This window comes from Sinohyriopsis cumingii, chromosome 11 (genome assembly GCF_028554795.1).
Source record: "Sinohyriopsis cumingii isolate HCF-2022 chromosome 11, ASM2855479v2, whole genome shotgun sequence".
Classification (NCBI taxonomy): Eukaryota; Metazoa; Mollusca; class Bivalvia; order Unionida; family Unionidae; genus Sinohyriopsis; species Sinohyriopsis cumingii.
Genome location: NC_142971.1, coordinates 54387882 through 54415048, shown reverse-complemented (window position 1 = coordinate 54415048; position 27167 = coordinate 54387882). Strand labels below are relative to the sequence as shown.

Genomic DNA, 27167 nt, shown 5'->3' with positions numbered 1-27167 from the left:
CATGATATGCACATTGCCATGATATGTATATCACCATGATATGCACATTGCCATGATATGTATATCACCATGATATGCACATTGCCATGATATGCACATTGCCATGATATGCAAATTGCCAAAACTTGTAAATCTTATAAATTATTCTTCATAGTGATTTACTTCCAAACTTGAATGCTTCATCAACCTATGAAAAAAAGATGGTAATAAAATTTCAACTTTGCTAGAGATTATTGCCCTAATATATGTTCTAGTGACTCATGGAGACTGCTCTGGTTGCCTAGTGGTTTGAGCACCTGCCTTAGATGTCGGTTCGAATCCTCACTGAGTCATACCAAAGACTTAAAAAAGGGGTATAAACGGCTGCCTCGCTAGGCGCTCAGCATTAAGAGGCTAGTGTTAGGACTGGTTGGCCTGGTGTCAGAATAAAAAGTGACTGGGTGGTGCAAGATGTACAAAATATAAAAAATTTCATGAAGTATCTTAGTGTGAACACGCTGATGTTGCCACTGCAGGATTTTCTTGCATTTCAGGGTGCAAATTTCATATAACAACATTATTCCAAGCATAGACACTAGTGATGTTGCCAATGAAGACAAGACTGGGTATAAACATCAGGTCATATTAATCCTAATATAAAGAGTGCTGATGCTGATATTGCAGGCAAGGCAGAAAACCCAAGGATATCAAGGTATAAATAATCAGGAAAACAGCATTATTATTCCTAATGTAAATGCTGCCATTGCAGGCAAGACAGAAAACCCAAGGATATCAGGTATAAACATCAGACATGTACTTTTGTTGTTGTAGGGTTTAACGCCATTTTTCAGCACACGATAGGCCATATATGGCGGAACCCGGGAAAACCCCGGAAAGAACCACCGACCCACGAGAAGCTACTGGCAAGCTTTCTCACATACCCACATTGGCTGAATCCGAGAATCCGAGACTCGAACCCACGCAGACAGAGGTGAGATGGCAGTGGTCCGTAACGGACAGCGCTTTAGACCACTCAGCCACTCGGGGCCCCTCAGACATGTACTACTATTCTTCTTAAATTTCTGATGAATAAAACTGATGCAGACATTAAGTTTCCAGAAATGTTAACATACCATCTTGTAAATTGATGTCATCACCATGGCCATCAGAAGAATGATATACGTCTCACCACTGACTGGTAAAATAATTAAAAGCATTAACTTACTTTTGTCTCTCTTGTTTATGTCTTGTCCATGTGGTTTTGACAAGTTTTTCCAGATTGCGGGAGTATTCCTGTTCTATTTCTGCTTTCCGCCTGAAGAACTCCTGTAACTCTGATACCATAGCTGTCTGTATTTCCAAGCGACTTTCCAAACATTTTAATTGTTCTGATAACTGTTGTCTTATATCTGGAAAATAAAGCGAAAAGAAACATTAAATTACTGTTGTAAACAGTAGCAATCTAAAATACTTGCTCTTAGTAATACAGCTAAAAATGCTTGTTTAAAGAATTCAACAAACAAAAGTGGAATACATTCTCACCAGGGGGCCCCGAGTGGCCAAGTGGTCTAAAGCGCTCTCCGTTACAGATCACTGCCATCTCACCTTTGTCTGCATGGGTTTGAGTCTCGGATTCAGCCAATGTGGGTATGTGAGAAAGCTTGCCAGTAGCTTCTCATGGGTCAGTGGTTCTTTCCGGTGTAACAGGCATAGTACACCCTCATTCCGGAGTATACCTGGGGTTAAAGCGGCCTAGGCTAGATTATACTCGGGTATATTATGGCCTGGGCCAATTTATACCCCTGTAGTATATTATGGCCTAGGCCAATTCATACCCCTCAGGCCAAATTATACCTCATGATATCAATAGTGTTGAGCGATATACACAAGAATTACTTAGTTTTTCAACATTTTATTGAGGATTCAGCTTTGTCAGGTAAGTTAACCCTTTACCTCATAGAGCATAGTGACAAAGTGCAGCTCGCTATACATAGAACACAGGTTACATAGTCGACTGCATACGCATAGCTTGCCTGTGAACTATTAAGCAATGTAGTGTATGTTACGTTTAACAGCAATTTTAACCATTTTACATTTTTGGTACACATCTATTACATGTGGAACAATTTAAGAGTAAAGTCCGATTGTTATAGCTGTGTAATTATTTATCACGGAAGAATTTGTTATGTGCTTTAAAATCTGGAGAGAATTCGTTCACCGTCATGTCAGTGAGGCCGTGTGACCAACCGTAGAGCTGCCATTTCTCATACTCGAAATTTACAAGTTTTTCATCTGTGTCTACATCACTAAGTTATCTAAATTTGATAATTTATAAAAACTAATTGCAGCCTATATCAATATCAGAGCCTTTACCTAGGTTATTGAAGTTTTCATAGTTGTGATTCTAATCATGAAAACTTCGTAAGTACTGAATGAAATCCGCGACCGCCATTTTGGAGAGTGGAGATTATGACCCAGTTACTTTAAATAGCAGATATCGACCAGTACATAAACAGTGACCACGTGATCTGACGTAATTGTCATTCACAGAAATGAATGTAGTATCTAATAAGGGGTTATCTCCGAAGGTGGCGCTACGAAAACCGGCTTAAAATGGCTGATGTTTACAGCAGACGTCAAAAGGCACTTCTATGAGACTTTTGTGGAAGCGTCAAAAGTCGCTTCGATGCGACTTTTGTAGAGGCGTCCAAAGACGGTTGTACGAGGTAATGGGTTAAGTGACATGTTTCAGTCGTACTTGACAGATTCTGATGGAGAATTTTCTGGATTTTAATCAGACAAGATTGATAGTGACATTGAAAAAGCTACTGGAAATAACAGTGGTAGTGATGAGAATGAGAATGTTGAAGAAGAAGAAGAAAATGAAAGTAGAGCTGATCGACGATCGTAAATGATAAAACACACATTGACAAGAGGCTATACAAAGGATCAGCAACAGATTTAGACCCTGATCCAAATGAATTTAATTTTGTGGAGCTTTTTTTTCTTTTGAATAATCATTAAATAAATGTTTGGGAAATATATGTTGTTAACATGAGCGTTCATAGTTCAAGGGTTGTTAAGTGTTTTATTAGTTTTAAAATTTTCAGTGAGAGTTCTAAGGAAGAAAGGTAAGTAAAGAGCAAGTAAAATATGCCCATTTGTGTACAGTATTCACAGGATATTCAGTTTACAAGAGACGACAAGTAGAATTTCTGTGTACATAAAATATAATTATTTCATGTGTTGATGGTGTTAATAATTGTGTGAATTCATAATGGATTTTATGGATTATTCACGGCAAGAGATGCAAATTGGCAAGTACATCATTTGTTTACACCATCATGCATTCATTTTATTTCTGCATGTAGCATGAAGTTTATACCATTATGTATGTAAGTTTATTGAGAACTGCCATTCCAAATTTCAGCTTAATGAAATGAATACAAATAAAATAATAACAATTTTATTGCAAGTAGCCCCCTCTATAAAAATCTGCAAGCCAATTGCTGTCAGCTAGTCTCAGGGATACAGGCATTGGAAAGGCTAACACTGCTCTAGGTGATCTCTGCAAGTATGCTGCAGGGGACTGCCTAGCTGTTTGGCTCAGGGGTTAATGTGTTCAATCTCAACACTTAACAACCATATTTGACAGTATATTACACAAATATGGTTAACTCATTAACCCCTGGTGCCCCGTAAGAGCCGATATTGTGCATGTTTTAAATGCGAACTACTTCACCTTACATATGTCACTCTCTCAAAAGTACATATTAACTGGTGAGGGCCCCCATATGCATGGATCTAGCTCATCATTGATATATGCATCATCTAGCCCATTAATGATACATGCGTGGATCGAGCTCATCACTGATGTATGCATCATCTAGCCCATTAATGATATATGCATGGATCGAGCTCATCACTGATGTATGCGTCATCTAGCCCATTAATGATATATGCAAGGATCTAACTCATCACTGATGTATGCATCATCTAGCCCATTAATGATATATGCAAGGATCTAGCTCATCATTGATGTATGCATCATCTAGCCCCATTAATGATATATGCATGGATCTAGCTCATCACTGATGTATGCCTCATCTAGCCCATTAATGATATATCCAAGGATCTAGCTCATCATTGATGTATGCACCATCTAGCCAATTAATGATATATGCATGGATCTAGCTCATCCATGCTAATGATTTTTGAGAATATAAATCATATTCTTATTGATTTTATGCAGGTATATCTCAATGAAAGGTCGTTCAAGTTTGCTGGGACAGCTAGTAAGTGGCTACCCCATGCCGTCACCAAATGGTGTCAGCGAATTCCAACTTTGCAATAGGGGATGGACTCTGACCCTATACCGCAACACAATATATCCAAATATCAAAAATGGGGTGACATGGGTCAGAAGAAACAAAGCATATCAGTAAACAACAATGATTATGTGGTAACTGTCATAAAAAAATAAAATTTATAAATAGTTTCTATTGTTGATTTGTTTCAAGTTAAATATAAGAAAACTAAAACGTTACTTTATTTTATTACAAAGGATCATTTTTCTGGAGGCTGGACAAATGATGCTTAAGTGTTATCCATTTTAACTGGCTGAGTGGTGTATATATGGGCATTAAGCAAATGTACATAAAAATTCATTAAAATCAAATGCTGTTTGACCTACTTGTCAAAATGGCTACTAGCAGGGGGTAGAATATTGCTCAGCCTTCTCTGAGAAGATCTGTGATTGGACAAAACTGCCATCTTCATTTCTGTGGTAATATTATCCTCATCCCCATCAATCCCCTACCTGCAGATCTGACTCTACAGTCAGGAAGTGAGATATATTCAGCAGCAATATTAAGATAATGCTTGTACCCTCCCACATACATCTGGTCATGTTTGATAAAACCTCAAATCCCACATCTACAATATACAATTCACAAAGACACACAAAATACTAACCAAACAAACGTGATTTTTTCCTCACATCTGATGACCTAGGTCTTAGTAAGGTCTCCATATTGTGTATGTATTCAGCAAGTAGCTAGACTGGTCACATTAAATTTAACCTATAACAGATGTATTCATCACTGTACAAAGAGTGTAAAAGTAAGAGTAGCAGTCTGTGCTACTGGTTGCATGGGCCAGCCTCCATACAAACAGTGTAGCAGTAGCTGTGATCTGTATGTGTAATAAGGGAATCAGTCACATGGCAGGGAATATGTTAGCTAACTGTTCCAATGCTGTTCTACATAGGTCATGCCTTGTAATTGATATAAGCTGCATGAATTACAGATAAGTTCCAACATCTATTATACAACCTGGCAATAAATGTTAGCTGCAGAGCCCAATATAGGTTTTTGAATCAGTGCAAATCATTACAGGATGCACTAGACTGTGGAATCCATGACAACAGTTTTAAGACATTTTTCAATATCAATCATACACTGATAAATCTGTTCACACAACAATTTGTTTATTCTGACTCTCCTTATTGGGCAACAGAATAATGATATCATTATGGGACAGATTATTGGTCTACTTCAATCAGATAGGAGAAACAGGATGTGCATATTGTAGTTGTGGTTAATTTGTACAACTGCTCTTAAGTTTTATTTTTTCTAAACCAAACTGGGAAGATAGAGTTTATTCAACTGCCCAAGGCATGCAAATGTGGAGGTACAATTACTAGATGTAATTATCATCAGTGTGTTACAAATATGAAAATTATTACTGTGTTGCAATTCTTTTTGGACATTCTTACCATTATTTTTTTATGACTTCTCAAGTGATCAAAATCTGACATTCTATAAGCCAGCATAAGCTGACAAACATATGTAGACCCAACACACACTAAAATGCCTAAATTATTGACCATGGGGCCTGATAGGTAATCATGGAACAGTGAAATAAGTCTGTACTATGATACTTATGGGCAGATGTAACCTAAAAAGTGAAGTTTTAAATGTTGCTCTTCATGTGCTCTTTAATGGTATAGCACGGTTCTGTGATTTTTCCCATGCATGGTTTTGTGATTTTCCCAAGGTAGAATAATGAAAATTACTTAGCTAAGAAAAAAACACAAAAGAAAACCTGAGTGCCAGAAAATGACAGGTGTGCCCAGTAAGGCAACTATTAAAGCTCCCCAAAAATATGTAAGTTTCCTAATGCACTGGTTTTAAAATGAGGGTAGGCAGGTCTTTTTTAAGAATTAAATATTATATATATTTAATGTGGTTTTTTGGACGGTCATTTTCTTTTTTCACATGGGGGGGGGGGGAGAGAAGAGGAGGGGCAGTTGGTAGACTTAAAGCACAATTTTTTTTATGTGGGCCTAAACATTTTTGCTTGTCCATAACAAGCTCTTACTCAACCAGTTATTTTAAAGATAATAAGCTGACAATGCTTAATGACCCCAATTTAATTATTTTAAAGATAATGAGCCGACAATGTTTAATGACCCTAATTTAATTATTTTAAAGATAATAAGCTGACGATGTTTAATGACCCTAATTTACTTATTTTAAAGATAATAAGCTGACGATGTTTAATGACCCTAATTTAATTATTTTAAAGATAATAAGCAGACAATGTTTAATGACCCTAATTTAATTGTGTGATAGGCTGTTTACAAAAACTTATTTTCTGACCCTTTAAACACCATTTGCAAGAAAATGCAGACTGACGCTAGTCTCCCCCTCCCCCTTAAGCATTTAATTATACTGAAAAGTGAGAATGAAACACTAACAAACTTGATCAAAATAAATGGAAAGCAAAATTTTGGTGAAAAGTATTGTCTTTCAATATAAAGTTTGCAAAATGCAATCCTTTTCATTAGAGATAAATGTTGGAAGTCCTCTTTAAGTGCATGTTTTGAACATTCTATTGACTGTCAAGAACTTCTGTTAGCCATGTAGACTTGGCTAAGTAAATTTTAAGTATCTTAAGATGAATTCCTTTAAGAGAACAGTTGGCCAGACAACATAACCTGCACTGTATTATCTGACATTTTTTATATCCTCTGGTTGCTTGTGTTATTAGTTTTGGAAGTGAAGCCGTTCACCAACACTCCAATTCCATTGCATCACCAGTTATATGGTAATATGAAGTTTAGTGACAACTATGATAATGTATATGCCAGCCTGTCAAAACCCATCTGGTGTGTGGATGGAAAATAGCTGATAAATAAACAATCATTCACTAAGGCAACCTGTAACACAGCTGTAACCTGAGGGCTGAGAAGAAGTTTAGTGTTAACTCTTTTACTCTGTAATTAGGTCAATAATTACTGATAAACAGGGTGAAAGTTTCCCTTAAATATTGAAACCACTGACCAAGAAATAATTGTCTCCATTGGTGAACAACTGAATCCCATCCAACAAAACAGTGGCAGGTAACACTGAGATGAAGTCTCACATGAAAATGATGGTAGATTGTACAAATGAGCATTCTATATGTTGTTGCCCAAAATACCTTAGTATAGCACATTTTGTCATATATCAGTCATGGTCAAGGGACAGTAGTTTATCATGCTGAACCAAATTAGTACAATGGTCCATCATTTCTATATACTGTGATAAATCATGAACCTGCTTACAGTGCGGAGGCAAATGTGGATACTATTTTGTCTTAGAAAAATGCAAAAATGAAGTTCATATTTGATAAATTTTTAAAAATTTTTATCAAAATTTTAAAACAAAATACAGTTCATTTTATTGTGCAAATGGTAGTTAGTGTGTGTAAGGGTGCAAATTTATGTTGATCTATAAAGAGCACATTAATTTGGGCAAGAGAACAATTAATTAGATTTATGGGGACAGGTGCATGTTAAATTGCTATACTAGAATGATTTTTAATGTCTGTGTCATGAGAGGAAGTGATTCTTAATTAAGCCTTCGTTTATTTAACCATCAGACAGACTGGAAGGAAAAAGGCTAACTTCGATCTTTGTATCGAACATGTCAGAGTTGAAATTTTCCAGACTCAGTTTTCAGGAAATCTAAAAGTCAGACTGACTGCAATTTGGCACCTAGTTATAAAAGGCAGTAGAGATATTTAATCCTGATTGGTTACGCTAAATAAGGGGCGTGTTTCCCATCCCATACAAAATTTCTTGGGGTTTAATATGCCCTATCGCAAAATTTAGTCAGTCTATGTTTTCCTGCAAGAGGAAAAAACATACAGGAGACTCCGAGATTGAATTTAGAAGAAATTCTCTTGTAAAACATTTATCCGAGGGACCATATGTCTGGAAAGTTGACAAAAACAATTCTGGCGGTAAAAGCGAGCAACGCTTGAAAGCACAAGGAATTTGCATCAATCTCATGTAATTCATTGATACCAATATAATGATTTGCTTTAATTTATTTGCTTATATTTGAATGACTTTATTTGTTTAAATCCGTAGATCAATTTTTTTGATATATGAGTATAACTGTGTTTAAATTCATCAATCTGAATTCGTACAATGATCTTCTTTATATAAGTTTGACGAATTGTTTGAATTTGTCATTCTGATTGTTATAAGGAATCAGGTATTCTAAGAATTTCATGCATTACATTAGTTGATATTAGTTACAAAACTCCATGTGAATTCTCCAATCTTATATGATTTAACATATAATGAAAACATGAGTGCATATTGACTGAAATTAACGTTGTTAAGCCATGAAGTGAGATTTCATGCATGCTAACTTGACTGTGTATTCGCTGAAAATAACATAGTTAAGCCATGTAATGAATTTCATTCATTCATTTGTGTAATTGAGGCGTGAACAGCACTGTTATGTTTCGTGTGATGTTAATGCAAGCCAGTGATGAAATAGCCGTTAAGTACATTAATCTTATGAAACTAGGTTTGTTTATGGTCCGCCATATTTGGCTTGACCAGATAGCCTTTGGTATCTGTTTGAATTCTGATAGGACGATATCTGACATAACGAGAGGGGAGTAATGATCTATTCCCTGTATGATATCCGACTAGATTTAGGTTGCTTCTGTTTATTTTGAATGGGGAAATAACTCCAATGATGGACCACGTACCTACTTATCCAAGTATCTATCTACGTACTTACGTATCCAACCCCCTACAAAGTGGGACAGTGTGCATTAATAATGGAACTGACATCATACAATTTGCAAATTGTAATATGACCAAAAAAACATTAAAGATAACTTTAACAGAAAATATTTTCTGAATAAATAACAATAAAAAACAAAATATCAATCAATAAAATAGTGAACTGCCTACTGATGACACACTATAGGAAATAAATACTAATTAAAGAAGTCTTGTCAAGTGAAATTATTATTTTCTTTTTCTTTTTCATTTTGTTTAATTGTAATCATCAAAGCATGATACAACTTCTGATGAACATGGGGGTCATTATAATTTCTTGCTAAAATTGGGTCATTATAATTTCTTGCTAAATGTATGTTCTGTAGACAACTTCCAAGTTGTTGCATTTGCTTATCTGAAGTGCTCCTCAAAATTTACAGTGATATACTGGTAATCAAAATTAAACCTGCAAGTTCTAGTGAAATGTAATTTTCTTCTTCTTTATTCTTGTTTTTCTTTTTCTTTCCCCAATCCAAATGTATGTAGTGTTATGGAACTGTGCAACAGATCTGTGCTCGTGTTAGTAAAAATTGTGAAGAGTTGTACACAAGTAATATGGCTCTCAGCAAAGTGACAAATCAATGTCAAGGTCTTGTCCTGAGGAATTAACCTGTGTGGATGTACCAATTTGTTTGAACTACAGAGTTTATGAGTGAGTATAATTCTAACTATGAAGCACAAGTTTATTGGTGTTTACTTGAAATGGAAACAAGGGTCTAACCTTAAAATGGAACTTTTCCAATACATGAATTTTCAAGTACTGCATCTTAATTTAACCTACTTTAAAAGCAAGTGATTGATTTAGACTTCTTCAGCTGTCATATCCATAAATATTCAAGTCCATTAGATGAATATTTGTGTACAATAATCACATATCAAAAAAAGTTGTAAGCACACTTTCCTCCAACTGTTCATCAAATGTTCAGCCTCTCTTGCTATCTTGCACACTCGCCTATGCAGTGGTGATGTTTACCAACTTCATCTTTCACCAGTTATTGAGGCAGAGGTGTATAATGTAACCTCCTTTTTAAAATGGCACATTTTCATCCATCCGATAAACAGTTATATTGAGGGCAATATATTAGACACAAACTCAGGGTAAATTATAGAATTGAAAATTTAGTGCGAAATCCCCACCCCATTTGAAAAACGGGGGACTTTTCTGTTCTCTATATTAAACTGACTGGGCAAAGAAATAAAGGTATGACCAGAAAGCATGTGACTTTCAAACATCTGTTTAGTTGTTGTTGTTGTAGGGTTTAACACCATTTTTCAGCACATGATAGGCTATACATGGCGGCCAGTATTAATGGTGGAGAAAGAACCCCGGAAAACCCTGGAAAGAACCACCAACTCACGAGAAGCTACTGGCAAGCTTTCTCACATATCCACATTAGCTGAAACCGAGACTCGAACCCACGCAGACAGAGGTGAGGTGGCAGTGATCCATAACAAAGAGCACTTTAGACCACTCGGGGCCCCCAAACATCTGTTTAGTTGTTTGACACAAATTTTTTAGAAATAAACATAACTCTTTTGATAATCATGCAATCGAGAAAAGACCCAACAAATCCAATGACAATATTATCATGGGTCAGTGCTTCTTCATGGGGTTTTCCTCCACCAGTTATACTGGCTGCCAAGTATGGCCTATCGTGTGATAAAAAATGGCATCAACCCCACAAGAACAACATCTACAATATAAACTTTCCACTACAAGACAGGGCCAATCTGCTGTATAAATATGATCCCTGGCCTTACACTTAACACTACAGCCTAAATAAATGCAATGATTCTAAATCATATTGTTTCCAGTTTGAATGAAAACGTTTGAATGTATCATTAAGTGATGAAATGGATTATACAAGTTAGGTTTGAATGTATCATTAAGTGATGAAATGGATTATACTAGTTTGGTTTGATTGTATCATTAAGTGATGAAATGAATTATACTAGTTTGGTTTGAATGTATCATTAAGTGATGAAATCGATTATACTAGTTTGGTTTGTGCAACTATAGCTTAAGATCAACTTCACCAGACTATGAACTGTTTTATTTTGTGCAAGATGTGACACAAGTTTCTAATTTACTAGATCTGTGTTTTCAGTTTGGCTCTGTCTTACAGGTAGCAACTGCACTAAAAAAAATATACCAATGCAAACCTACCAAATATATGAGGTCCCTCCGACACAATATCATCTGTTGGTGGTCGAGTGCATGAGAATAGCAAGTAACGCTGTCTTGCTGGCATCTTCAGCGACATTGGTGATTTCATTAAGCACTATAGTTTTAGTCCATTAGCAGCGAATGAATGACAAGTCAACATAAATCCAGTATAGTTCACTAGGATAATATTATGGACTATTCTGAAAACAAATCCACTTCATCCATTGGAAATTCATTGACAATTCTGCATAAATCCAATTTTGTTCATTTGAATATCATGTGGGAAACCATACAGAGATAATCCAGTGATCCACCTATAATCGAACAGTATGAAAGTGGACATTATTCACAATTTATCCTTAAATAACACTATACGAACTCAACTAATGAGAGACAACTAAATGAATGAAAAGAACATTGGGTGCTGGTCATTATCATCTTGACAAGGATAAACACAAGCCATTGTTATTACAGTCCATTTTTTAACAATGGCTTTTAGGCATTGACAAATTGTAATATATAGCCCCTCATCACCCCTAGATGTGTTATGGGCCCAGCCTGCCTTTAGGACTGCCAATGTGACCACTGTTAGTCATTTTCATCAAACTGGTTCATGTGAAGCCTTAGAAATTCAAGCATATTCTAACTAGTGGCTGTACAGGGAAAGATAAGGATATGTTCTTCAGTACATGTAGCTGAAGACAGATGATACAGATGGAATTTAACATACCACTTGTTTACCTATTAACCATTTGCACTCCATCTGCCACCTTCTCCATGGACACCCCCAACAATCTCAACCCCTTTGAGAAAGTATCTAACATCCCATGCCATTCTGAAAAGTTTTGGGAGCAGAAACTAATATACAAAAATAAAAAATTCTCAACTTCTGAATGTAAAATCATGGTACTGGTAGCTCCTAGAAAGTAAAACTTTTTTGTCCACAATGATCAGGTGTTCAGGGAGAAAGGGAGCTGGAGATACATATGACTAGTGAATAAGATGACTGAGTATATAGTGTAAACCTAGATATGCTATGTACTCATTTATCTGTCAGGTCCATCTGATGACACAGACCCTACTATGATGTCACATAACGTCAGGTCCAAATGAAGATAATACAAGGCCTACCATGACGTCACATAACGTCAGGTCCAACTGTAGATAATACAGACACTACAATGGCATCACATAATGTCAGGTCCAACTGTAGATAATATTGGGCCTACCAAGACATCAAATACTGTCAGGTCCAACTGTAGAAAATACAGACACTACCATGACATCACATAATGTCAGGTCCAAATGCAGATAATATTGGCCCTACCATGATGTCAGGTCCAACTGTAGATAATATACACTACCATGACATCACATACTGTTAGGTCCATCTTCAAGTAATACAGATCCTACCATGTCATCAAAAAATGTTAAGTCCAACTGCAGATAATAAAGACCCTAACATGTTATCACACAGTGTCAGGTCCCACTGCAGATAATAAAGACCCTTACATGTTATAACATAATGTCAGGTCCCACTGCAGATAATGAAGACCCTAACATGTTATCACATAATGTCAGGTCCCACTGCAGATAATAAAGACCCTAACATGTTATAACATAATGTCAGGTCCCACTGCAGATAATGAAGACCCTAACATGTTATCACATAATGTCAGGTCCCACTGCAGATAATAAAGACCCTAACATGTTATCACATAATGTCAGGTCCCACTGCAGATAATGAAGACCCTAACATGTTATCACATAATGTCAGGTCCCACTGCAGATAATAAAGACCCTAACATGTTATCACATAATGTCAGGTCCCACTGCAGATAATAAAGACCCTAACATGTTATCACATAATGTCAGGTCCCACTGCAGATAATATAGACCCTACCATGACATGACATAATGTGCAGAAAATAATGGTATATCTTTTTGTTCCACAGATTACTCCTAACAAACTGCTGTAACCCAGCATTATGCAACACACATCAGCATTATGCAACACACATCAGCATGTATGCAGTTGGACCAGACTTGTAAGCATGCACATGTATACTTGGGACAAATACTGGTTGTTCTGCAAATAAAAACAAACTGAAGAAGAAAAAAAACTGAAAAAAGTGGAAGTACCCTACTAATTCAATCCAAGAAAATATTTCTCATCATAGTTTATAAATGCAAACTGTTCAACTAACTCCACAGCCACCTCACTTCCAAATTACCAGTGTAAATTCTCACACAGATGTACTGGGATCAAGCAATATTTAAACAGATTTGCTCCACCCAAATGTCTGTGTAGAAGATAGCACTATCTCTTGAGTATCTTTGAGTCAGCATTTTGTAATTACACTGAGATGAAAATTAGATGGAGAAGAAAAACCATCTGCTCTGTCTCAAGATGTGACAGATATGCAGAAGTCAATCAAGTCTTTTCTGCTCCTTGATAAAATTGAAAATATTACATCAGAACAATACACAATCAATATCTACTTCATCTCTCTGTACTGCATTCACAATTTAGGGACAGGATTTGAAACTGGATGATTACAGTTGTATTAACTTCCAAAGCAGTAATACAAAAATGTTATGATGTTAACTCAATTGAACAGCTTTAAGCTGATGTTCCACCCAAGCAAAAATGTGACTTTTTTAATCAATGAATTGTTTAAAACCAATTTTATTTTAAATTTGAAGGAATCTGCACTACTGATTTAATTTTTTATGCAAATATGGCATCATTAACTTTTCATCTTGTTAAAAGGAAATATTAACTTTTACGTAGAAAATGTTTAGCAATTTTTAACATTTAGTTTTGCAAGCTTTTTTAAGATCCTTTCCTTTGATCTTGAAGGACAAAATCTATACTTTATCTGGAAGGGTTTAACTTCCTAAAGTTTTTGACAATATTTCCTATATATTTTATAGAACTAAACTTCACAACATACATAAAAAATCTTGATAATGTGCCATCAAACTAAATCCATCCATCCATCCATCCATGGATGCATGCATCCATACATACATACATACAGGGCATGAGACCATGCCTGGCTATTAAAACAATCAGTATATAACTGGTCAAACAGGTGCCTACCCATCTCCAGTCAGACAGAAAATGTCAGCTAAGTTAATCCTACTTTTATATCCCAATCCTGTCTTAAATGGAAAAACAAAGCATACTTTTCTTAAATGCCTTGAATCAATCTATACAGAACCCCTCCGGTGGCCTAAGCGGTTAAGTGTCCACCTTGGGTGCAGGAGGTTGTGGGTTCAAACTGCAGCTAAGTCACACCAAAGCCAATTAATGGAGGCAACCTTTTGCCCCAGGATTACATTCCAGCTGAAAAGCCTTGGACTTTTCAAAAGAGTGCAGTATTTATACAGAAAATGGACTTTATATTTTAAAGATGTTACTCTTTTTGGCTTTATCATTATTTTGTATCTTTTGGGAGAACTAGAAGTTACCCTCTACTGTATGGCTTGGATTAATATGTTGAACCCTATACAGAAATTATTTCTGATGACTTACAACTAGTTATACTTATGTAACAATCAATCCATTTTATCAACCAAATATTTCAATAGCATATATAAGTGAAAATTCCAAAAATATGTTCAAACACTGCAGAATAAACTGGAGGGAGCTGCTTATATGACATGGGCATACAGAATTCAAAATCATTCTTTACAGTCCTGTAACAAATAAAAGATAGAATTCCATGAAGAGTAGTAACTGGATCAATTTCTGCATCAATATTGATATCAACATGCATCTAATTAGTCCCTCATTTAAAACAGAGTACCTCAGATACACCGATCACGTTACAGCAGATCAAATATATGTCATTCATAATCATTGTAAATACTAATATAAGCATATTAAAGGGGGGTAGTTGGGGGAGCTGATAATCTGACCTCAGAATGATACCAGTGAGACATATTGAATTACTCCTATCCAATGTTCAAAAACCACAAAGCACAATCCTATTCACAGTCTGCAGTCAAGATCTGTAAATCCCTCTTCTAAATGACATTCACTGTTTAAAATTCATATCAATCTATCACTCCTGGTAATCTAGGTCATCTTAGTGATATAAGTCCATGTTTCTGTTTGCTGACCTTCCCCATTTGTCATTGCTGACCCAAGCATTTTCTTCATGGTAAAAAAGACCTGTCTACCCTAATTTTAAAAACAATGCAATAGGAATCACATATTTTATTTTCACTGGCCAAAGTCATCTATGGAAGTCTAGGCTACTAATTTCTATCCTGTCTCCAGTAAGTAATATAGGCTGTTGTGCCCTGAGCTACTTGTAAAAAAAAAATGTATCGGTAGGTCTTGATCATCCACCTTGCCTTTCTTCAATACTACTTGGTCACTATGACATCAAATTGTAAACATCCAAGTAATTCACAATCCTATGAATCTGCCATTCATCTTTCCCCACTCCCAATGGTTTTGGTGAAAATGGTACGTGTCAGATTTATGTGAATATACTTTATGCATACATACTTAATTTTAAGATAAAACTCCTGAACCTGAGATTTCCTGATCAGCCGATCACAGTGTTGTTAACTCTGCAAAAACGGTGCAAGCCAAAATAGCCTAAAGCAAATGTAAACTGCAGGCCCTTCATGGGAGCTGATGGACCCCATCCCCTAATTAAGAAAAGCTACACAGATTTAAACTGTAAACCACATATTTACTTGTTGTGGTTGATCGTCAGCAGATGTGGAAAAGAATCATTCTGATTGGACAAATAGTTTCTCTGATTTCTCCATTCTGAGCCACTCAAACATCAAGGCACAAGAACAAATTTTAGCACAGACTAATAATATTTTAGGTTTCACATTGGACAAGATCGGCAAATTTAAATTGTTGCACAGCACAGAAATATATTGAGAAAAAAAGCAAACAGAACCACAGGATTTATTTCAATTACATGTTTACCCTTTTGTTGCATACACACTGTTGGTTCAAATGTAGCATTCAGATACTGGAATGATGTATGTGTGTGATTTGGAATTTTACCATAGTATTTTAAAAAATTCAGTCATACTGCTATGATGTCTTCAGTATGGCAGTTTATAGTGATGTCTATCATTGGGGTATCATGCCAGTGACATGCAGCATCATGTCCCACCCAGTCACATTTATCCTGACACCATTGCAACCAGTCCTAACACTAACTTCTTAATGCTGAGTGACAAATGAAGCAGCTGCCAGTACTATAAGTCTTTGGAATGACTCAGCTGGGGCTTGAACCTGAGATGTCCCACATCCAAGGCAGATGTTCTAACCATTTAGGTTACTGGAGTGATACCGGATTAATCATCTGCATGAAGGGCTGATGTTTTGCCAAATGCACAGGTCCTATAATAAACGCAGTGGCTAAAGGTAATTTTGAACAATTATCACAAGTAACTTTACTTCTGTAACATTATCTTTGATCGACTTTAAAAGAAACCCCAAGCTCGCAAATTTATGATTTCCAAACCCGTTTACAATCAGTTCTGACCCCAACACACCATGTTCAAACCCTGGTCAGGGTCTACATTGCTGCTTCACTACTATCTGTACTCACCTGTAAGTAGGGTCGAACTGTAAACTGCACTAATCCTGATCTGCCAGTGTATAATGTGCTGGCAGATATGAGTCTGATTAGTTGAACAAACAACGTAGACCCTGATCTGCAGGTGAATTATGCTATGGCAGATCCAGATTTTTGTTGTTTGCAGTCTGACTGGACTCATAAGCAAATACATATGGTATGTATGATCTCAAAATCAAGATGTGAAACTGACAATAAGCTGGCACAGTGTGTCACAGAGCATCACAATTTTGCAAATCGGTAATGAATGTATCCCCCCAACCCATATTCTTATGAACTTTACAAAGGAAGTAGTCCATTTGTCACATCACACTGGGAATGAATCCGTCAAGTTGGGAATCTCCTCTTCGTTCCTGAGGTCCATGATCCATTCTTTGTGTGGAACTACCAGCTGTCCTTAATGGATGGCTGTTGGGAGCTAGGTCAGACAAGGTCAGCAAATGGTTAGTGATCCATGACACATTAAATATTTCCATTATAGAAATATGGCCCAAAGGTGAACACAAGGACCACTGTACCTTCCAGTCAAAGCTGTATTCATTATTAAATGTTATAGAGTGAATGTATCAAATGTAAGAAAGATTCATACATGAAACAATCTCAAGAAGCTGTTATCTTTTCATATCTGTCTCTCTTCATGTGCAGATCAGAAAAATGTGCAAGATTAGTAGGTATACTCCAAGTATCATAAATGGGATACATCTTGATCATTGATGTATAAACTACTTACACATTATGTTCTGAACTAAGTTGTTTGCTAGCTGGTACTCTTGTTTATAAAATTGGACCTTTCAATCTTGCAGCACCTCACATAAAGCCTGAATCTTTGTTCCATCCAAATCTTATTGAAATATTCCAGACACCAGAAAGACTGCCTGTTGCTTTTATTATTCATCAGTTAAAGAAAAAGTTTTGTCTTCATGTGCCCTAGTATCAATGACATAGATGTTTATATCTACCAATGACTAAGCTTCCTTCCACTGATCAAAATACAATTCACACTTGTACTCACATGATGATAAAATATTATCTGGCATTGTAGTGAACATGCAGAAAGATAACATACAGTAGTCCACACAATACAAATAATGTATACCATACAACCTTTTACAGCCAAGAGTATTTGCTAAAATTACAAAAAAATTGAAAGTTATGAATCTGATCACACCTTACGGGTAAAATTCAAAAATTGTATTTTACCATGAGACTGGTTCTCTTAGACTTATTAATCTTTCCTCCTGTATATAAACTTCTGATAATGGAAGTTTATGACTAATCAACATGCAATAATTTGCAACCTGTCTAACACGGCACAGTATTTATCTTGCGATTTACCAATCAAGTAGGTACATCACATGCCACAAATGTCATCTGCACTGAAATGGTGCAATGGCTTGCAAAGTCAAGCAGATAATAAAGCAAGAATCAATAATTCCTTTCTTAGACAGCCCACAATGCCCATCAATGGTTAAGTGCAATATATCATTATCACAGTACTGCCACACTGGTCTGTAATGACCTTTCCACCCTAACTTTCTTTATAAATTTCTGTGTGGTTTTCCTATTGATGGTTATTTAATTATTTTTGTGTCGATGCTTTAGTGCCATATTTTTTCCTGGGCTAATTAACTGTAGCAATTACTAAGCACAAGGAGCAACTGATGTCATACATACTCAAGCTGAGGATAGATATCTTATCCCACTATCAACTAAAAGTTTGTTGTCCAGATATATTCTATTCCACATTGGTGCATATCCTACAAAAGTATAAAGATCCATGGATGTTTTAGAGCCAATGTTTCTCATGCTAGAATATGTATGTATGTATGTATGTATGTATGTATGTATGTATGGATGGATGGATGGATGCATGCATGTATGTATACATGTGTATGTATGTATGTATGTATGTATGTATGTATGTATGTATGTATGTATGTAATAAGAGTACAACAGCTTGTGAGCACAATCCTGGCTACATTGTCCAAATTAAAAGTTAAGTTTAAAAAAATTTAAATACAAAAAGCTAAAAACAGAAGCAATAAAAAGATAAAGCCTGTCAAGAAACATAAACTACATTATAAAACATTAAAGACAAAGATGGTAAATTCTGTCAAATGTACACATAATAAAAAACAAGAAAACAAAAGTCAATTGAAGGAAATGACATTCTACTGGGAAAAATAATTTTACTGTCGAGTGTTGAAACCATTGCTGATATTCAAATTAGCTGCTATGGTACACATATTAGAGGTCAGCTCAGCATGTTTTTTTTAATTATTTAAGACAATGTGGAGATCATTAAAAGTCTTTGGGCAAAAACGTTATGTCACATGATCATCCATTCAAGTGCAGTAATGACAAGATTTTCAAGTCTATTATCATGGTGGCCATATTGGATGTCAGATCAGCAACATTTTTATTATGACCAACTGGTCATCATGAGAAGCCTTGAATTGTAAACCCAATGCTGATAAAATCATCCATTCAGAAGGAGTAGCAACACCAATTCCATTTAGGACCATCTCAATCATGGGGTGAATGCATATGTAAAGTTTCAAAGTATTCCCCAAAAAGGTTAAGGAGGCATAGCAATAACAAACTTGTGCTAATGAAAGGATGGACAATGGACAGACCAACTCATAAACTCTTCTAGTCTATGATCAACAGAACTAAAAATATAAAATCCCCAAAAATATTAGGTACATTTTTTTATGAATCACATCCTCTTTGAAAAAATCCAAGCTTTTCTTTGGTATAACAGTATAAAGTTTCTTAACAGAGTTCACACAGAAAACTACTGTCTCACAAGGTGACAGTCCTACACTTGACTAGAATGGGTTCCATTGTCAGTGGACACAGGCATGGCATGCTTCACCTTTAGGAGGTGTGCACTAGTCTTTGAGATCAACTTAGTTTTGCCATACTTGTTAAGTGTCAGTCTGATTAAAATAAGATCTCCACTGTCCTACATAAAGAGGATGGAGATCGAATTTTAATGAGATTGGTTTAGTATTTAACCAAAACAGCAACACATGAAGGCCATTTAGTGCCAAGGCAATTTGAGTCAAGTGTCTAGCCCATGAACACACTTCTGTAGCTGACCTAGACTGAGCAAATACCCAGGGGTTGAGAGTCCACACCCTCCTGTCTTGCATCCAGAATGCTAATTATAACCTACTAAATTAACTGCCTGTAATATATATATATATATATATATATATATATATATATATATATATATATATATATATATATATATATATAAACAGTAAAGAAAATTTTCAAAAGTTGGAATGAGCGTTTAAAAAAGAAGTTTAAAGATAAGAATACAAAACATGTAGAATTTTAGGGGATGCCACCAAAGTTTTGAACTCGCGACCTCTTGTTTGGCAGCCAGGACACACAGACAAACATGGGTGTTTGTATACAAGATAAAACACAGACCTAGTGTAGACAATATGTTACTTATCTAATAGTGCTGATATAATTGTTCTATGCTGCAGATTTAGTAGACTCTGATTCTAATGAATCACCAAGACATTATCCATATCTACACAAAACTACAATACCTGCACATTTATCTGACCTCTGATTGAAGCAATCAATTGTAAAGCAGATATTCATGGTAATACTACCTGCTACTCCATTCCTCCACTCACTATACATGCTGGACTACTATAATGGGCAAATTTGACAAAGGCCAATCCTATTTTTTAAAAACCTGCTGCAGTTCAGGACTAAAATAAAATTTACACTTCATAACAAATAATCAATCTGTATGGCTTGAAATTTTCCGTTGGTATGAATTTTTTGCAATTTAATTCCAGCAGAACACTGTTCTAGCAAACAATTATTATCTTTAAACACTAAATCAAGAAATGATTATATTCCAATGATTACATTATTCTCACAAAGAAACTGCAGTGGCTCAGTGGTAAACAAAAGGATTCAGACTGCAGTATGTCCTGGGCACTTTATTCCCACTGCCATGGCAATATATTTCTTGAAAGTGGCATGTCTTTGCACAGGGCACTTTATCCCACTGCCATGGCAGTTATAAATCCTTTCATATAATAAAATTGGTGTGTCACTGCACAAGGCACTTTATTTCCACTGTCATAAAGTGGTTCATCTTTGCACAGGGCACTATATTCCCACTGCCATGGCATTATATTTCTTTTACGCATTGAAGGCATGTCTTTGCACAGGGCACATTATTCCCACTGCCACAAAGTTGTACGTCTTTGTGATGGGCATTTTATTCCCACTGCCATGGCATTACAGTATATACATGTATCTTTCATGAATTAAAGAGGCATGTCCTTGCACAGAGCACATTATTCCTACTACCGTGGTACTATATCCTGTCATGGTGTCTTTGTACAGGGCACTCATTTTCCAGTGCCATGGAACTATATATATCCCTTCTGTATTAAAGTGGCTTAAACATCCAAACAAACCAACCCCTTACAGCATGAAGATTAGAATAGGGTTGAGTCTTGAAGCATGTAAGACAAAATGGGTGGTTAACAAGGGGAGGATCTGTGGTAAGTGTGCCATACAAAAAATTAAAGTATCTGGGTTCATATCCTGTATTGGCTGGTGTAGTATGTCCATGGGTAAGGCACTTTACTCCAATTGCCATGGCACAAAAAACAATTGTCAAGGGATAGGCTTGAGATTCACTACACAGTGCCATCAAAAATATCAAATTCCAGTCTGATACAAAATGAAAATAATAATCCTTTTGATCCAATATATATATATATATATATATATATATATATATATATATATATATATATATATATATATATATATATATATATATGATCAGAGAACAATGCAAATTTACCCCCCAAAACATTCCAACTATGTCCATGACAACAGAAAAGAACAGTCTGAATCATAGAACTTGTCTTACAAACACATGGAAATACATGGAGCTTCAACCATATTGATCTGTCTCATTTCTCTGAATGATTTCATTCATAACAGCCAACCCAAACAATGAGCAAAGCAAGGATTTGACTGGGTCACTTGCCTTTACATTTCTCTCCTAGCTCCACAAAAATATATTCTGATAGTGATCCAATCTAATACACTCTGGAAGTCAATAAGGCTGAAAACTAAAATCATGGGATATTAATGGGTGATACCATCCAACCTGATGTGGGAAAGGCAAAGAACCTTAGCATAAAAAGTATGACTAATCTGTTCATCTCATCAGAGCCTGGAAGTTTCTTATCAACTGAGAATATCCAGTCTTGTCACCAGGAAACTACTTTATTTATAAAACATTGCCACAGCTGTTGTCCCTTGTTAACACATTAAACCCTAGTGACCAGTTTAAGTGGCAGGAGGTAGTAGCCTACTGCCAAGCTCTGTAGCATCAAGGTCATGTAAGATACATTGAAGTTGGTGGTATTATAGAAGGGTAGACAGATATAGCTCTACAATGATACCAAATAATCTGGAATTTCAAGTTCAGAGGTGAGCAAACTTTCCAGTGCAATTGCCGCATACACAAATTTCCACCTAGTCACAGGCTGCATAGTTCATGAAGTAAAATAATTAATATTTGAAATAGCAAAAACAAAAGGTTTTTCTAAACAACATCTAATTAATTTTCAATTGTTAATATGTTGTTAATATTTGAAAACTTAAATTTCAAAAGAAGCACATTTATTTGATAAACAGAGTAACATAAACAGAGTCAGTGCTAATGATTACTTGTTCCTAGGCTGCATGAAAACCCTTGGCAGGCCGCATGAAAGCCCTTGGCGGGCTGCATGTGACCTGCGGGCCATAGTTTGCCCACCCCTGTTCTAGTTGCACTACAAAATACAGAGGGAAAAAACCTCATTTTTTGGACCTGATTTTTTTCTACCCAAATTTTGCCCATGGTCGGAATCTGATTTTGTGTCTGGATTTTAGACTTTTTGGTCTCAGGTCTAAGGCAAACCAGTATGAACCGCAGACAGACAGATGAACCTTTGCAAAAAGTAGGATAAGATGGGCATTTGGAATAAAGAGTGGTCTTGATATGAAAATAATGGGTCCGTAAGGCCAAAAAATAGAAGAAAAAGAACTCCAACTCTTGCCCTTCTGCTCATGCACGAGCCAAATAGCCAATGAAAAACAATGTTTCTAACACAACTAGGCAGTATGTTATTGGAAGACCACCTGGAAATTTGTGTTTTCAGATGTATTCAGAAATAGCTTTCAAAAGGTGTTTTCTACTTGAATTTTGGATGAAAACGACAAAAACCTCCAGGGGTTAATGTGTTACGGTGTGATCAGCTTTCCTTTTTGGCCATAATATAGTTGCCTCCCATTGATTTCTTTACAGTATAAAAAATAAATAGAATCTTCAGAATTCAAAATTAACGTGGCAGATTACATGCACACAGACTAACCCTTTTCAGCATGGATTGAACAAATGGTGTTGCACTGTATGTCAACAGGAATTCTGTTTAAATTAAACATGCATGAAACAATTTCATTAACTTTAGTGGGTCTATTTTACTATGCATACAAAAGAAACCATCTTATGACAAACTAATACACATGTAAATGAGGCAATATAAACATGTTAGGGTTTCTACACACTTTCAGTACCTTTTGGGGGTAGGGAGGAGTCATACCCTTGAGATCAGAGAAAAATGATACAACCAATGACACAGGTGTAAATTACTAATTAATTGTGCACGATGTCAGTAAAGATACTTATACAGACGTGATAGGTGATTTTAAAAGCAAATTCCCCCCCCCCCCCACTTCATTCTAACAATCAACATATCTGGTGATTTCCTGCTTCATTTCCTTTGATACTTATAATGTCCTTTTGTGTGAGAGCATTTAAACCACCAGACTGTTTGAGCTTATTCTTAACTGTTTTGTTGTCTGAAGCACCCTTTTCATTCCATACCAAGATGGAATTCTCTCTGGTCTAAAATAGGGGTACCATACACCTCGACTATTTTATGAAGTTGAGCATGGTCATAATGGACCATATCAACCACAGTTCTGGGAAGCCAACATGGATTCAAGATGCCATTCAGACATCCCCAGAAGAACAATGGACATTTAAGGCAGCCTGTCATTAATGCCTACCACAACAACAATGATGTACTTAGCTTTCAAATTTGTTCTAAGTGGTTGTAAAATTCTTTTACAAATTTCCCAGTCTGTCGTAGCCCCTATTAATGTCACATGTAACTTGAAGCACTTTTCATTTCCTGTATTTAACACATCCAATGGGGAAAAAAACTTGATAGTGTTCCAAATGGCTACAAGTGAATATGTTTTCAATTTCTTTAAAAGACATTTAGTCACAGTTTTTTCTTGTTGTCTCCCTTTCATTTTGTAGAGCAAGAACATGCACAGATGAACACTGATGAATGGCCTTGATAGCTCTTGTAAAGATAGCCACCTCACACTGCCTAGTTTCTTATACTTTTTTTTTACACAAGTTCTCACTGTAATTTTTAGATCTCGCATCTTACAGCAGAATATTCACAAAAACTGAATATCCTGTTTAAAGTGGCATGCATATCAACTAGGGTTTTGCAATGTTTGGCACCATTATAACAAGCAAGGCAGTAGATAGAAGTCAACTGTCAGCACGTGAATTTACTCTGTTAAGTGGTTGTTGTGTAGAAATGTCTAAATTTGCACCTTAGAAACAATGCATTGCAATGGGCATTGAAGAAGATATTTGAGCTATTTCTTGTTCATAATAACTATTTTATCTTCAAATTAAAAAATCTAGCACGTACCATGTGTTGAACAAATTGAAAATTTTGTCCTGGACAACTCCTCTTGAATGCACAATTCCACCGCAATATAAATTTTAGTAGTATGTTTTTCCTTTTCTAAATGTTCATGTATGCTCACAGATATTTGTCGGAATCCATAACAAAGGACATACATGCCGAACCAGTGTTGTACGCTTGAATTCAACAACCTTGACTTTGACAAGTTCTTATCAGCATTTCAGTCTTGCATTTTGTAGCACTAGATTCATCTTTAAAATGCCCAGAAAATGATTTTAAACAATCTCTATTGGAACAGTTTATTTAACATGTTTTTAAATGTGCTTGATGTTCGTTGATTTCTTCTGATTGAGATTAGAGGTGTTTGCTGATTTTGTAAATCCATATCTAGAGTAGAATTATGATGCTGATACAATGTGATACAAGCACATGAATGTTAACCTTGGTGAGGTGCAGATAGCTGCCATCTTCAGATCTCTGTATCCCTGACTTTTATTAGATTATCATCATTCTCCACTCAGTAATATTCTCCACTGAAAATATTCTGCAGTTCACTAGCATTTCAAATTTGTAAACAGCAAAATGCTAGCTTGCCTAAGCATAAATTTTGAGCATTGATATTGCCTATTACAGAATTGTAGCTTGCCTAGGCATAAATTTTGAGCATTGATATTGCCTATTACAGAATGGTAGCTTGCCTAGGCATAAATTTTGAGCACTGATATTGCTTATTACAGAATGGTAGCTTGCCTAAGCATAAATTTTTGAGCATTGATATTGCCTATTACAGAATGGTAACTTGCCTAGGCATAAATTTTGAGCATTGATATTGCCTATTACATAATGGTAGCTTGCCTAGGCATAAATTTTTGAGCATTGATATTGCCTATTACAGAATGGTAACTTGCCTAGGCATAAATTATGAGCATTGATATTGCCTATTACAGAATGGTGACAAATATCATTGATATGAATCAAACGGAAATTAATACATCATAATTGATCAATATCTAGAACAGGAAGAAATCCTGTATAAAATGCATAGTGGTCTGTTTACACTAAATTCTTCTATATCCACATATATCACAAGTCAAGTTAACCTCAAGCTACAATCAGCTGCAACAATGAATAAAGTCTGGCCAACAACTATCAAAGAATCTTTCAAAGGCTGCACACGTCCAAACTATAGGTAAATCCAGGTCACAAAGAGAATGCATGCACAAGAATTGCACTTAACTAAATTCACACAGCAAAGCAATGAACTCTACAGCATTCTGACAGAGATATCTCAAAGGAAAACAACTACAGAGAATTTTAAGGGATATTGTACAGACAGCATGTACACCAGTAGTTACTGACAAGACAAAGAAACCTGATCTTGTACAGACAGCATGTACACCAGTAGTTATTGTCAACACAAAGAAATCTAGTCACCCATGTGTTCTGCACATGTATAGATGTTTGACACAGGATTTCAGATGATCTGATGGCTGTTAGTTTAAAAGTATTGTAAACAAAATATACTCTGGGAAGTGGGTGACAGAACTTGACTGTCCACTGACTAGTTATATCAAACTATACTATACTGGCCATAAAACTGCCCCCCCCCCCCCGACTGCTGTTGTGTGTCAAGAAGCAGGACTAGAGCATAAAAGAAAGATTAGCAAGTCCACTCATCCATGCCTTGAATGGCCATCCAGTCTCTATCCCTCTCTATCTCTTCACAGGGTTAATAGTTTATCTCTTGCAAAGCATCAGACAGGTGAGTTACATGCTTTGATTGACAAATCTGACAACCCCAATATTAACAGACCTTGCAACTGTAATCATACCTTTATAACTGATTTCTGATCTAACCTTTGAACAACCTGATCGATCACTCATGTAGTTATTACAACTGTATATCTGATCTCTGAACTGGAATGACCTGGTCAATTTGTCATAATTATCACGCAATGGAAGCAAAGAGTATACTAGGATTTAAGAAACTAGTAATAAGAATTGAAAACAATAACAATGTTAATCTTATTTCTCAATCTATTGTTACAAGTAAAATCACTTAATAATATACAAAAAGAAATGAATCATTCCTTATTTAATGTCTCCAGTTACAGTACAATAATCATATTTATTGTCCAAATTAAAAAATTTAATTGTCCATTTCATTACTGACACTATACAAAGTTTCCATCAGTTTGAATTGTGATAATCACATTAGGTCCTGAGTCTGCTGTTGCTATCCCCTTTTAAGATGCTGCGCATGATTGGATCATGTTGATATCCCTGGGCAAGATACCAGACTCCGGACAAGATACCAATCTCTGGGTCCCTGGACAAGATACCAGTCCCTAGACAAGACACCAGTCCCTGGACAAGATAACCAGTCTCTGTACAAGATACTAGTCTCTAGACAAGATACCATCTCTAGATAAGTGTTGTGTATTGAGCACAGACTCGAGGGTTTCCCCTCAATTGTTTTTCCTAAA

The 27167-nt window shown here is 35.9% G+C and overlaps 1 protein-coding gene across 3 annotated transcripts in view; it reads right to left on the bottom strand.

The window, feature by feature from the left end:
* The window catches only part of LOC149788475 (SLIT-ROBO Rho GTPase-activating protein 3-like), a 241384-nt gene that overhangs the window by 84923 nt on the left and 129294 nt on the right, over positions 1 to 27167 (bottom strand). For 2 of the 3 annotated variants that reach the window (XM_089974460.1, XM_089974459.1), the window contains exon 2: positions 1205 to 1388. In XM_089974460.1, the coding sequence (XP_089830586.1) occupies positions 1205 to 1388 (184 nt within the window). Of the gene's footprint in view, positions 1 to 1204; positions 1389 to 4953; positions 5018 to 27167 lie in introns of those variants that run through there. The other variant, XM_089974461.1, reaches the window with a different exon arrangement.